Source organism: Periplaneta americana, chromosome 14 (assembly GCF_040183065.1).
Source record: "Periplaneta americana isolate PAMFEO1 chromosome 14, P.americana_PAMFEO1_priV1, whole genome shotgun sequence".
Taxonomy (NCBI): Eukaryota; Metazoa; Arthropoda; class Insecta; order Blattodea; family Blattidae; genus Periplaneta; species Periplaneta americana.
In genome coordinates, this window is record NC_091130.1 from 52,615,418 (window position 1) to 52,630,550 (window position 15,133).

The window sequence follows — 15,133 nt, forward strand, 5'->3', positions numbered from 1 at the left end:
AATAAAAATCAAAGTACGAAAAGATTACCTGACTAATTAAAGCTAGATAATTTATCATAAAAAAGAATATTTTATATTTACCGAATTACAAATTAAACCTAGAATAACAAAATTGTATAGTGATTAAATTACTGGATATTGAAATATTTTGTGATAGATTAAGGAAACTATTTACAAGAAATCAATTACTGACCAAGTGCCTAGTAAGTTTGCGTTTGAATTCAATTTTATTTCGACAGTCCCTGATGCTAGCAGGTAGCGAATTCCAGAGTCTTGGCAGGGCTATTGTGAAAGAGGATGAGTATGAGGAGGTGCGATGGGATGGTATTGTTAGTATTGTTTCATTGCGAGAGCGTGTGTTCAGATTGTGGTGAGAAGAAAGGTAAGTGAAGCGAGACGACAGGTACGAAGGAATAGAAGAGTTCAAGATTTCGAAGAGAATTAGGAGTGAATGTAAATTTCTTTTCTTATCTAGTTTAAGCTAACCTATTGCTTCCAGGGATGGGGTAATGTGATCATATTTACGAACATTGCTTACAAAATGTACACACAAATTATGATCACGTTGAAGTTTCGTTTTGTTGTCGCTGGAGAGGTCAGTGAGTAAAATGTCAGCATAGTCAAAATAGGGAAATACAAGTGTCTGCACAAGGGACTTTTTTAAGCAAGAGGGGAGATGAACATTTATCCTTTTTAGCACATGGAAAATAGAATGTACTTTTCTGCAGGTTTCTGTGATTTGCAAGTCCCAGTTGAGTTTATTATCCATGTGAGTGCCAAGAGGGTAGTAGGGAGGATCTGGAAAGTATGTGAGAATTTCATACATTACGCGCCAACAACAAGTCAGACAATCCAATTTCAAGAAAAGTAATAGTCATCAATCATAATTAGAAATATGTTATTTCATTCTGGTTAAATGTGTGTTTTTTAAAGAGTGTGTGAATTTTCTCAAGTGCAAATTCTGTGTACGTTACGATGCAAAACCCCAAAACTTTAAACACAGCTATATCAGAAATAGGCGGAAGAATTTTCTTCTTACAACACTAATGACTACAGCCTGGATGTTTAGGCATTTATTTTGGTTAAAATAGGCAGGCATATAGGCACTGAAAATAGTAAAAATAGTCAGTGAAATAGGCATTTATTATTCATGGAATCAGACAAAAAAATAGACAAATATTTAATAAACTTTCCCACACAGTACTCACTTTCCTTGGTTAAATGTCACAACAAGATGCTTTTTTAAGTTGTCAACTGTCATAGTGAGCCGCCTGTCAGAGAGAACGTTTTTCATGGTGGAAAAAGATCTTTTTACTTCTACTGAAGTGATTGGAGCAAAGGACTGTCTCTACTTTCTTTCAGAGATCGGGAAAAACCGACTGTGTATTGTCTCAAAAAGAGGGATGTAAGAAGGGATTAGAGACTTAAAAGTACGCGTGACTTGTGCGTGCAAGTGACAACAGTAACGGGACCTGGAGACTTGCTTTTAATACTTCCCTCATCCCCTTTCTTTCACTGGTAAACCCCGAAGTGATCTGAGCACTGAAGGTTTCACTGTTCAAACATCTTTGTTAAGTGACATAAAAGATGGAATCGGTAGTGGAGAAAAGTTTACGACTTCTTGGAAACATATGTATTACTGGAGAATAAGATTCTCAGCAAATATTTGTGTGAGATGAATATATATTTTTAATTTGTACAACAGGTCTTTTTTGTTTTCTGATATAATTTAAGTGCGGTTTATTTTAAATGCATTAAAAGTATGGAAAATATACAATAACAACGCAAAATGGCATTTAACCTTAAAATAGGCAACGAGAGCTAAAATTAGCAAAAAAAAAAAAAAAGGCAAAATAAAAATTGGGTCTATCGTTCCCAAATGTGTGGAAACGTGTTTATCTCTAATAGGTCCTTCATACATACACTCAGTTTAAGAAAGGCATTTTGCCTAACATCCGGGCTCTAATCACTAGGACCGTATTTTGTCCCAGGGCGCACGGAAATAATGAAGGCTGTTCATAGACTATATTCACGTGACGTCATATTTGACGCGTGCCACAACATCTTGTATGTGCTGAAGTTGGCGTTCTATTCATGATTCAAAACTAGACCTTATAGACTGTTTACAATGCATTTTAGTGATAAAGACTGATACTAAGCTGATGTTTCCTACAATTTAAATTATTTGTTCATTATTTAATTCATTTATTTTCACTGTGCAGAATTAAGACCTTAAGGCCTTCTTTTCTATTCAATCAGTACCTATAGAAATGCATAGCAAATATAAATCTGTAACAGAACACAGGAAACACTGGAGTAGTAGTAGTAATAATAATAATAATAATAATAATAATAATAATAATAATAATAATAATAATAATAATAATGCAAATATTAATAATAACAATGTGAACTAAATATGGTTTATGAAAACAGATCGTGTCTGTATTACCGGTATAACTAGATATCTTGATCGTATTTCACAAATATTGATAGAAGTAGAAGATCTATCTGAACTATCAAGACAAAACGAAATTTATGAAGTATAAGACTTTCGGCCAGTCTCACCAACAATAATCAAGGAAACTTCATGAATGTCAACTGTTTAATGATTGTCATAATCTTCCGAAGTATCAAAATTCGATTTCAATAATAAACGTGACCAACTATCAAGACAGCAAATTTTAGAGAGTACGAACCTTTCGGCCTATTTCACCAATCATGATCAAATCGACGTGACGAATGTAAATTGTTTAATGATTGTCAAAGATCTCATTTTCGTCTGAAATTTCCAATTTAGATTCCAATAATAAACGTGATCAATTATTTATCAATACAGAGCAATATTTGTGGAATAAAAGGATTTAGGATTCTGTAATACAAAAAGTTGCACCAGTTAAATTTTAAGTTTGATTGTTGATGAATATTTAACATGGGATAAGCATATTTTGGCTATCTGTGAGAAAATTGCTCCAATGTCTGGTATTCTGAAAAGGCTTAAAAGATCTTTGCCTATATCTTGTCTCTTGAATGTAGGCTATATCATCCTTTTATCCATTCTCGTTTAATGTATATGTCATTTATTTGGGAACATAATAAGAAAACTGCTTTGAGACCTTTACAAATTATTCAAAATAGAGCTTTAAGAAATTTACTGGGTTTTCATTATTTGACTCCAGTTAAATATCTATATCAATTTTCTTTCGTTCTACCAGTTGAATCAATTATCAAATTAGGTGCTGCCATTTTCATGTACAAAGTTATTAACAATACATAGTAATATTACATTTCAGTTTAATAAAGATATACATACTTATTTAACAGGACAAGATATATTTTTCTCACCATAGCTCCGTAACTTATGGAACGAAAGGACTTAACCATTTTTTAACAACCACTTTTAACCAACTTCCTTTAGAATAAAGAATTTTACCAAACTGCCGGTGTTTTAAGAATTGTTTAAAAATATGTTTTTGGGAAGATTATTTATTTTAATTCTCAGTTGATTTATTTAGGCTATTTCATGGTTTCAAACTTTTTCTTCTTTCTGCCCAAAACTTTATGTCATCTTATTATTTGTTCTTATTTTGCTTTCTTTCTTTAATAAATTATTGTATTATTGTTTGTTTTCACAAACTGTAGTTTCAATTACACTGTATAACATATGTATGTGTTCTTGTATAGCCCCTACATATGAGTTATACTCGTTGGGGCATACTCAATAAATTAAAAAAAAAAAAAAAATTCACCAACCTACTGTTTAACGATTGTCAAAGAACTCATCTGAAGTCGCGAACTTCGGTTCCAGTACTAAACGTGATCATATATCAAGACAGAGCAAAACTTGTGGAGTAGAAGACTTCTGGCTGATTTCAACAATCAATTGTTTAACGATTGTCAAAGAACTCATTTTCAGCTGAAGTCGCGAACTTCGGTTCCAGTACTATACGTGATCATAGAGCAAGACAGAGCAAAACTTGTGGAGAATAGGACTTTTGGTTGATTTTATCATGAACTACTGTCAAAGAACTCATTTTCACCTGAAGTCGCGAACTTCGGTTCCAGTACTAAACGTGATCAACTATCAACACAGAGAAAAATTTATGGAGTACAAATCTTTCGGCAGATTTTACCAACCACGATCAAAACACAATAATAATTTGAAGTCGGCAACTACGGTTCCAGTAACAGATGTGGTCACTAGACCACCAAAAAAAGACAACGAAAGAAACGGCACGAAGAAATAAAACGTACTAATCTATATTATCGTCAACAGGAATCGAGCACGGTATTTCCTCAGTGTACCTCACATAAAAAATAAACTGTCAGTTGGATATCTCCATATCAAGCATGAAACCGAAAACAATAGTCTTAGATGAAAATTCTATAGAAGTCGTGCTAAAAGTTGTAAATATTTACAAAATTAAATGGACAGGAAACCGGAAATGGAATCAAATATAAAATTCCGCAGTCAGACACTTTATCCGGAGTTTCCGCAAGGACACACCAGGTGCATTAGACCAACAGACGACGCAGATGTTCCAAGAATCTGTCACAAATATTTACTAATGGAAAAGAGGAAGAGGATGTAAAGAAATATCACCATAAACTTCAAGGCTCAAGCTGTAGGTCTGTTTCTTTCGTATTTCCACATCCATTGTCCCCCCCCCCCCCAATGTGTGGTACTGCATTTATAGAGTGGAAGTGAAACAATCCTGCAGAATGAAAGGAACGACAGGGTACACTTAAATGAATAGAAAACCTATATTACGTTTTGTGATTAAATGCAGGGTTAATTAGAAAATTGAGTTGAAAGTTTCAGCAGTCTGGCAACATCGCCGCTAACAAACGCCTCTCATTTCTTTGTTTATTGATTTATTAGTTTATTTTATTTATGTATTCATATAATCCTATTAAACCTATTCCATTTCATGGTGATTGTTCAGTTAGTATTAGCTCACAATCTTTAAAAGGTTGAGAACCCCTGCTTTAAAGGCTTTCATAGCCCCTTCAAAGAAAAAACTCTGGGCGCTTTAACTGAAAATTTCAGTTTGTTATTAGATTGTAACTTCCGAATGACGGACGAGTGGTAAGTATAGGTAGTTTAATGAATACAAGTTGAACTTTCAATTGTTTTTTTTTAATAACCAATGCTAGTTCGCTTATTTAACTTTTTCTTTACTTCGAGCTAAATTTTGAAGTTTATAACTACTAGGCAACGGACTCGAATCAATTAAAGACCTCGGGGATAAATAGTGATAATTTTTTTGGGATTATTTTACGACGCTGTATCAACATCTAGGTTATTTAGCGTCTGAATGAAATGAAGGTGATAATGCCGGTGAAATGAGTCCGGGGTCCAGCACCGAAAGTTACCCAGCATTTGCTCGTATTGGGTTGAGGGAAAACTACGGAAAAAACCTCAACCAGGTAACTTGCCCCGACCGGGATTCGAACCCGGGCCACCTGGTTTCGCAGCCAGACGCGCTGACCGTTACTCCACAGGTGTAGACTAAATAGTGATAACTAGACATCGAAAGTTCAGGCACTAAAAATTTGTATTTTAGGCCCCTAAAAAGGCTCTAAAAATAACAAAAAAGGGCAATAAAAGGCATTGAAGTTATACTGAATCATCTATAATTCATAAAGTAAACATCCATAAGACCATAAGTAACTTAACAAAGCACACTGAAAAAGTAGTTTCTCTGTTCTATGGACTTGTTTCACTTGTACTTATTCATCCACAACTTCACGTCCATAATTTCAGTTACAATAAACAACAAGCAACTTTTCAAGATTAACGCACAAACGTCTGTCACGTTTATTGGACAAAATCAGTGTGACGATGATTAATGTAACAATAATGAGACATCGGTAGAGCCGCGAAGTCCTACAGCACAGTGTTTGTTCATTACAAATTATAGCCGGAATCACCGGGATTCGAAACTGGGTTATCAGCGTGGAAATCCAACTCTTCATGCATTCGACTAATAACTGATGTTTGTTGTTGTTTAGTCAACTGTACGAAGACAGGTTTGAACCTCAAGTGACACCAATAAGGTATCACTCATGGGACAACTAAGCCAGGAATTAGTGGGGTAGGTCAGTGGTGGAGTCAGGTAGCAGTGCTGGGTAGGGAAAAGGTCGATTCCGGAGTAAGCAAAACAACACTGCAGTGCAACAGGGTGTCCCATATTTATGACTACTACTATAAGAACTGCAATTTCCTTAGTTTCGAACGCAGAAATAAATGCAGTATAGTTGAGTGAGTAGTCATATAAAGAAAAAGGCAAAAAAGGTACATATAAATGCAAGAAAAGGGCAAAAAAAAGTACATATTAAAGTAAAAAAGGCTTAAACGGCAAAAAAGGCAAGATCAAACTTCATCAGAATGCTTCATTTCTAATGATTCGAGCACATTTACTAAAAGCCTTTAAATATGAACATTCAAATAAAATAGGCATTTTCCTAAACATCTGATGTCTAGTGATAACCCTCAAAATTGAGACTGGCAGTTTTCTGGTTGTTAACAACCTATAATTCACATTATCTTAGATTTTGTTAAACAATTATGTAAATATGTTAACAAATGAATCGATTATGCTGCTTGAAAAACATGGAAATCCTCTTGTGTTTGCAGTAAAAATTAAAATGTATGCAATTTGTTATGTGGGTTATCATTATTTACCCCCGAAGTCTTCAATTCTTGACCAGAGCATGAAAATTTATATCATTCTTACAAAGTTCTGTTACACGAGTATTTGTTCTGTGATATCTTGAGTGTTGAATCCATGCCATGCTAACCACGTAAGCATGGTACTCATTAACTGTAATGCAAATTGAAAGAACACGACTGAAAGCAACTTGCAATGATTAATTGATGAACTAGTGGACTTACTCGTGTTAAATATGAAATATCTGTCCGGCTTACAGCTGTTTCAGTGCTTCACGCACCATCATCAGAGCCTACTAGATCGCGGCGTCATCTCGAACTTCTCTGTCTGTTAGGAGGGTGTGTTTTATTGTTGGAAGGTGTTAAATTGTGGAGTCGAATAGTGTGTGTATACTGAAATTGATCTGTGTGTTGAGGATTTGATCGGGGTGTGTTTTAGTGTGTTTGTATATTTCATATTGTTCCAGATATTTCATATTTAACACGAGTAAGTCCACTAGTTCATCAATTAATTATATTCAAGTGTTAAAAGTGGTGTACGCAAGATTCAAAATGGAGAACTTGCAATGATTCTTGCAGGCTGCAATTAGAGATAAAACATGACAGTTGGACTAAAAAAAACAGGAATAACAAACATTTTATTAAAAAATAAGACAACAGTTTTAAAGATAACAGAGATTTCCAGTAATGAATATTGACTGGTAGCGAAAAACATGAGCTTACATGAAAGATATGACCAGGAAAAAGGTTTGTGAAATATAAAAAAATATGTGAAAATGAGCGACAAGATTGATTATTTTAGATAACATATCTTTCTTAACATTAGATACATAAGTATTAAAAATCGTGCAACATCAATAAAAAACAAAACAGAATGATAGCCTATTATCTTCTTCAACAGATGGACGAAATACGTAGAAGATTTATATGAGACAGAGAATCGTTCAGATGACTTAGCTGTAGAACAAGAAGCAACCGTAAAAGAAGAATGGGAAAGCAATAGGAATTAATGGAATCCCCATTGAATTAATGAAACGCTTGTGTGAAGACTACAAGGAAATTCTAAAATTATGCAACGAAATATATATGAGAAAGGCGAATGGTCTGAAGATTTTACGGAGACAGTGTTGCTGCCAATATCGAAGAAAAATAATGCCAAGAAATGTAACGAGTTCAGGACTATCAGCCTGATATCGCACTCGGCGAAGATTCTCCTGCGAATATTGAATCGGCGTTTATATTCTAAGATGGAAGAACAGTTGGAAGAATAACAGTTTGGCTTCAGGAAAGGAAAAGGAACGCGGGATGCAATATTGGGCTATACTACGAACAATCGGAGAAAGATACCTAGAGAAGAATAAAGAAGTATATGGTAGTATTTGTGGATCTAGAAAAGGTGTTTGACAGAGTGAATTAGAGTAAACTGATGGAGATCCTAAAGAAAATAGGTATGGATTGAAAAGAGAAGAGGGCCTTCAGTAATGTTTATATGAAACAAGGAATCAAAGTCAGGATAGGAGAAGAAATGTCTAAAGGAAGTGAAATAGGAAGAGGAGTACGACAAGGATGCCCTTTATCACCTACCCTGTAGCAATGGCAAAGGAAGCCTTTAATAGAAAATGGAGCATCTTTTGCGGACCTCTGGAAATATAACTAAGGAAGATACTAGTGAAGTGCTATGTGTGGAATGTGGCATTGTATGATGCAGAAACATGGATATTACGATGAAGTGAAGCGAAGCGAATAGAAGCATTTGAAATGTGGATATGGAGAAGAATGGAGTGTGTGAAATAGACAGATAGAATAAGAAATGAAGCTGTGTTGGAAAGAGTGGGTGAAGAAAGAATGATGCTAAAACTGATCAGGAAGAGAAAAATAAACTGGTTGTGTCACTGGCTGAGAAGAAACTGCCTTCTGAAGGATGCACTGGAAAGAATGGTGAACGGGAGAAGAGTTCGGGGCAGAAGATAGTACATGATAGACAACATTAAGATATATGGATCGTATGCAGAGACTAAGAGGAAGGCAGAAAGTAGGAAAGATTGGTTTGCAGTGAAAGATCTGTCCTTGGGCAGAGAACTATGAATGATCTTCTTGAGTAAGATTCAATTATACTTAAAAAATGATCATATGTTTTTTGTGAATACATTTTAGTATGTAAACAATTTAAACATTTTTCGAATAAAAAAGCCAATCATCTTTTAACCCTCAACCCACTGGTTAAGTTAGAAAGTAAGTATTAGTTAAATGTTAAGTACACTTAACTAGGCCTGCATTATTATTTTAGATTTAAAGAAACACTGTGAAAATAGCATAAAACTCTAGTAGGCCTGACTAATCATTCTTGTATAAAAAATTGTATAGCCTGATAAGATAGCAAATTCCATATCTAACTTATCTGTGTTCGTATATTTATCATGCAATAAGTTTAATGGACACAGAAAACTAGTTTATTCCCATAAATTTACTTTTGAAGGTAAACTAGCTAGCCTATATGAATTCTATTACAAGAATTTCTGTTTGCATGAGAACCAAGTAGGCTTAACTAGGCTACATATCTGTTTGCAGCCAACTATAAGTTCATACCTGTTGGCTTATAAATTTTGTATTATTACAAATATTTATATTGATGAATGCGACAATATTTACTAAAAATATGTATAATGTAACATCATTTGAATACCTGTATCAAAGTTTGAATGTGCTAGTTATAACAATTATAATGGACTAGGGAGGCATTGAATATTTTGTCAATGAATGATATTCTTTTTGTGTACATTTGCTCAAAACACAATACATCAGATTAATGAAATGATATCAGAACTAAATGAAATGAAATTCCTAACACAAACTTAATTTATTCTACAATCCCTCACAAATGGATCATATTTTTGTAGAGTGGACTCAGAATACTCCTATATGACAACCTTCTATTTATTTTTTTGAATATCGACATGGCCAATTATTCTAAATATTGCTAGGATTTCAGTAAAATACAGATAGAAAAACTGACTAATAATTAAAAACATGTGAAAACAATACATAAACACAACACTAAACCAGAAATGTTGATATTCCATAAGCATGCCATTCTATTGAATAAGTACGGAAATTAAATTTTTATTGGATTTACTACATAGAAATTTGAATCACTATTTGTTAAAAGAGTAGAAGTCCAAAAATACAAATTTTACAGGAGAGATAAAAAGCTGTCCAGGACATCCGCCCTTTTAACATAAATTACAAAATGTTATGTTGCATTTTAACCATTTATACTGTTTTTTAAAGCTCTTTTAATAAAAAAAATATTCGTCTATGATAAGAAAACACACTTCAATAAAAAAATGAATTGTGAAAAAAAAAAGTGACTTCCACCTTTTTAACAAATAGCGATTTATTAGTAACCAACGTATCCCATTAACAAACTTCTAATTACAAACAAACATAAGATGTTCATAATATTGATACATAATATATCCTAATTATTTTCGATATTATTTACATAGAATTTAAAAAAAAATGGTTTCAAAAAAATTTTTGCAATGAGCAACAATGAATTAACAACAATCAGTAATTGAATGACAAGTTCAAATATTCTTTAAGATCTATTTGACAATATAATGAAAGTTTATTGACGAAAAATATAATTTATGGAATGTTTTTGCCAGCTATGAGAATAACCGATACCGTTAAGTTCGAAATACACAAATTACAAGATCCTTGACCTCAAATAGGCCACAGTCCTACATTGAGCAGATTATGAATCTCGAAATTTTTTTTTATTTCCGGGACTGTTTCATAACAATTTTACAGGTATAAACAAATTGATACTTTCTTTATTAAGTATTAAATTAAGTCATACTCACCACTTCTCCTGATGCTTCAGCCATTATGTTAAAATACAATCTTCAAATCACTACAAATTGCAAATTTCACACTCTTTACAGAATCACAGCTGCGATACAGCTGAAGCAGACGCCATATTACCCTAGAGTGCCATCTGGGCGAGAGATGATAAACTAGATGTATAGCATATAGATGAATTTTGGCGGAACGTAGTGAAATGTGTTATCTAGCGTAAAGCGTACGAACTAATTTAGGAATGATCGTTGGAAAATACCAAAGGTTGTCAGCTAAGTTGTAGTATTTGTCATTAGTAATAGCTGGCAATAGAGTGCAGCAGTGATCAAAAATTCAAAAGTAATTTTGGGGGGATTCTTGTGAGAGTTTTGGTGGTATAAAAATTTTAGGGGAGTTTTCAGGGGAAAGATAAATTTTAGAGAGTTTTTTTAGAGTATTTTACGGAACCATCGCATCTTGTAAGCATGTTTTTTCACTTTCTCCCTTTTTACTCCTATCATATTATGGCGCTCTCTCCCACCCTTTGTTGCGTTGCACACATACTGTCATGTTCTACGCAACAAAGTAAAATGTACAGTAGTTAAACAATTGTCCCGATCTAAATTTATGCTTTTGATATACAGTATCTGATTTTCATTTGTCTCATATTCTGCACCTATATTTTCTTAATTATATTTGATTATATGCAACAATTGCTAGTTACGTGAGCTATGAATAACATGTTGTTGTTGTTGTTTTCTAATGCCAGACGTTTGACAATAAAGTCATTTGACCTCTTGCACTCCAATATTTTTCAAAGATATTGTCATGGTCAGTCACTGAAGCACAGATTTTGAGGTATTCTGAATCCATTTCTTGATTTGAGTTGCACAATGGACAGTTAGGGGACTGATATATTCCAATTCTATGCAGATGCTTGGCCAAACAGTCATGGCCTTTTGCCAATCTAAATGCAGCTACAGACGATTTGCGTGGTACATTGGGAATCAACTATGGATTATGATGCAGAGAGTTCCATTTTTTCCCTTGAGATTGTGTTATCAAATTTTGTTTGTTGAAGTCTAAGTATGTAGATTTAATAAATCTTTTCACAGAGTAATACGTAGATTTAGTAACAGGTCTGTAAGTAGCAGTGCTGCCCTTCTTTGCTAAAGCATCCCCATTCTCGTTTCCCAGGATTCCACAATGGGATGATATCCATTGGAATACAATTCTTTTATTGTGTTATTAATTGAGAGAGCATTTTAGTTATTTCTGCTGTTTGAGATGAAGGTGTGTGTCTAGAGACTATTGATAGAATAGCTGCATTGGAGTCTGTCAATATAACTGCATTCTTCAATTTATTGATGTGGCGTAGAAGATTCCTGAGACTTTCACTTATTGCAATGATTTCTCCATCAAAACTTGTTGTCCATATCCAAGAGATCTATAAAGTGAGAAGAGACAGCACGTAACACCTGCACCTGTATCTTATTCCATGGAGATCAAGGATCCGTCGATGTATAAATCACAGTCTACTATATACAGTCACGAAGCTTGAGTTTTGAGGGTGCTAGAAACAATAGAGTGTGACGGTTCTATTTTGCATTGCCTCTAATGAGGCGATATTAGCGATCCTAGTGGTGAGCAACTACCTAATGTTTGCATATTTACTATGTATTGAGCTTCGCGACTGTATATACTAGACTGTGTATAAATGAAGCCAGTTTTGTGAAGGGTACCTAATACCAATTGTCTCTAAAGACAATTGTTTCATTATTTTATTGTTTACTTCTGATTTCAGTATTTCTTCTGTTAAATTTAGATTATACTCTATATTTAATAGAGTTAAAGGGTTTGGCTTAATTTGTAAAGTTTCTTTTAAATTCGGGATGTTGATTTTCTGTTTTAATTCTTGAACCATGGATATGAAACTTTTTTGAGTTTTTAATCTACAGAGAGGACTGTATGAATGTCAATTGTTTTCTGGTAATCTGATAAGTTTTTCATATTGGATCAGTACTTTTTCTTCTATTGTCATTTTGAGGCTGTTAATATTAGTGAAGAATCTCATAGAATCTATTGGAGTTGTTTTGATTCCACCAGTAATGAGCCTGAGAGCTTGGTTTTGAACACGTTCTATTTCGTTTATGAAAGGTGAAGTAATTAAAATTTCTCTGCAGTACGTCAGCACTGGCTGTATAAACATTTTGTATGTAGTGTTCAAAGTATTTCTAGAGCGTCCCCATTTCTTTCCTGCTAGTATTTTCAGAAGAGAGAATTTTTTACGAGCTTTTTCAGAAATGTATTTCAAATGGTTGCTCCATGTTAACTTACTATCGAAAATAACTCCAAGATATTTGGATTCATAAGTCCTAGGAAGGTGTTGGCCATTGTATTGGATATTGAATTCTCTTTCTTTTTTACCGAGTGAAAATATTTGGTAGTTACTTTTGCTTAAATTAAGTGTCATCAAATTTGATGTATTCCATTCATGTAGTTGATTTAAAGCTTTAAGAGCAGAATTTTGAATTTTGTCTCTATGTCTGTGAGATCAGAAAGTCCACAAAACTATATCATCTGCAAATAGTGCTGTTTTCATGTTTGATTCCTCTAATAGGGAGGGTAAGTCATTTATATAAATATTGAATAAAGTTGTGTTGAGGACAGCGCCCTGAGGTAGACCTCGATATGTTTGTCTGTAACTAGAAAGTGAGTTATTGAATTTAGTAGCAATGAATTTTTGACTAAGGATTTCTGATATCCATCTGAACACATTGCTGGAGATACCTAATTTATGGAGTTTTAGTAATAATTAATTTCTCCAAACAGAGTCATATGCTAATTGAAAGTCAATAAATATTGCCAAGGTATCTTCTTTCTCGTTAAACCTGTCTTTTATTTCTTGGCCGAGGCGTATGACTTGTTCATTAGTAGAGTGTAGTTGTCGAAAGCCGGCTTGTCTTGGAGGTAAAAGATTTTGGGATTCTAAATACCAAGTTAATCTGTTGGAGATCATTGACTCCATAGTTTTTGCTACCATGCTTAATAGTGCTATTGGTCGATAACTATTAACATCATGAACAGGTTTCCCTTTTTTGTGAATTGGTACAATGATTGCTTTTTTCCAAGCTGCAGGAATTGAGGTATTCCATGATAAATTGAAAATGGATAAAAGTACAGACTTGGCTTTTTCCCCCAGATGTTAAAAAAATTCTGAATAAGTGTTGTTGGGTCCAGGAAATTTCTTGGTTTTTACATTTTGTATATAGCTATGCTTAATTCTTTGGAAGTAAAATTTTGATGAAATATTTCAGGTTTTGTGATATTGTTTTTATTATATTTATGTAATTCTCTTTTGATAAATTTGTCAGTTTTTTTTTTTTATATTGGGATGTAATCTGTGAGAGTTTGAGTAATGTTTATTAAATGCATTTGCTATATCTCTACTATCTATTAGTGTTTTATTATTATGAATAATAGGTTGGCTAGTATTTTCCTGTGTATTGTAAATATTCTTCAGAAATTTATATGTTTTAGCACTATCGGTTCTATAATTAATATTTTCAATAAATTTATTAAAACTGTTCTTTTTTGCTGTTATGATTGCTTTTTTAAGAATGGCAGTATTCTTCCTCCAATCTTGAGTATCTTCTGGTGTTTTGCTATGTCCTGCTTTGGTTCTTACTTTATCTCTATTTTGTTTCAATAAATTCAGGTTTTCGGTCCAGAATGGGGTGTATTTTTTTGGTTTGCCTTGTGGGATGTGCTTTTTTGCAATTTTAAGAATAGATTCACAGAAATATTTGTTCAATCTGCCTGAGTTTGTATTTTTCATTAGTGGGGTATTGAGCTTGAGGTGTTCGTCTAGTTCTGTTGTAAATAGTTTCCAATCCGCTTTCTTAAAGTTCCATGTTGTTTTGTTATTGTAGGGTTCTTTTCTTCGGTCTTGGTGGAGATGGATAGAAGCAATGATGACTCTATGGCCAGATCCGGGTCTTCTATTATTTTTTTCTTAGTTTCGTGATGGATTCAGAATAATGTATGAAAGTAGGGGGATCTTCTTTTCTATAGACAAGTTCTGCAGTTGTATTATTTACTGTCCATTACTCAGGAGAAGACGAGCGGAAAGAATGTGACCTTCTTGACTATCGCTGTTGATTATTATAAACATCGCTCAGATAAGCATCCCAGTAGCCAGGTTATTACTCGTGTAGGAAACATGAGTAACAATGCATATGGAAATTAAAGCTAAGTTGAACAGAAGGAGACCTAATGTTTCCGCTTACTGCAGTACAAACATTCCACGTGTTGTCATACCTTATCTGTTCACATCCCTCCCTCCTCAGTCCGCTCTCGTCTTCTCCTGAGTCACCGACAGTAGGAGGTCCATGATCATTTTTCCAGGTTGATTTACAGTGTTGTAGTCCCACAGTTGGGAGTGGGCAATAAAATCACCAATTATGACAGTTTTAGGTTGTATATCAAACGAAGTTAGATCAAGGGGATTATTAGGTGGGTTATAGGCACTGTAGATTTTGAAATGTTGTTGATTCTTCCATACTTCAATTCTTATTAGTTCTAATATGTCTTGATTATCCATTTCTTTTATGATTTGAA

At 33.8% G+C, this 15,133-nt stretch overlaps 1 protein-coding gene across 1 annotated transcript in view; it reads right to left on the reverse strand.

Annotated features, from left to right (window-relative positions):
- Nucleotides 1-10,688, reverse strand: part of Pdk1 (Phosphoinositide-dependent kinase 1) — a 346,111-nt gene extending 335,423 nt beyond the window's left edge. Inside the window, exon 1 of the mRNA XM_069845253.1 lies at nt 10,540-10,688. Coding sequence (XP_069701354.1) covers nt 10,540-10,563 — 24 coding nt within the window. The 5' untranslated portion in view covers nt 10,564-10,688. The remainder of the gene's footprint in view (nt 1-10,539) is intronic.
- Nucleotides 10,689-15,133: the final 4,445 nt, after the last annotated feature.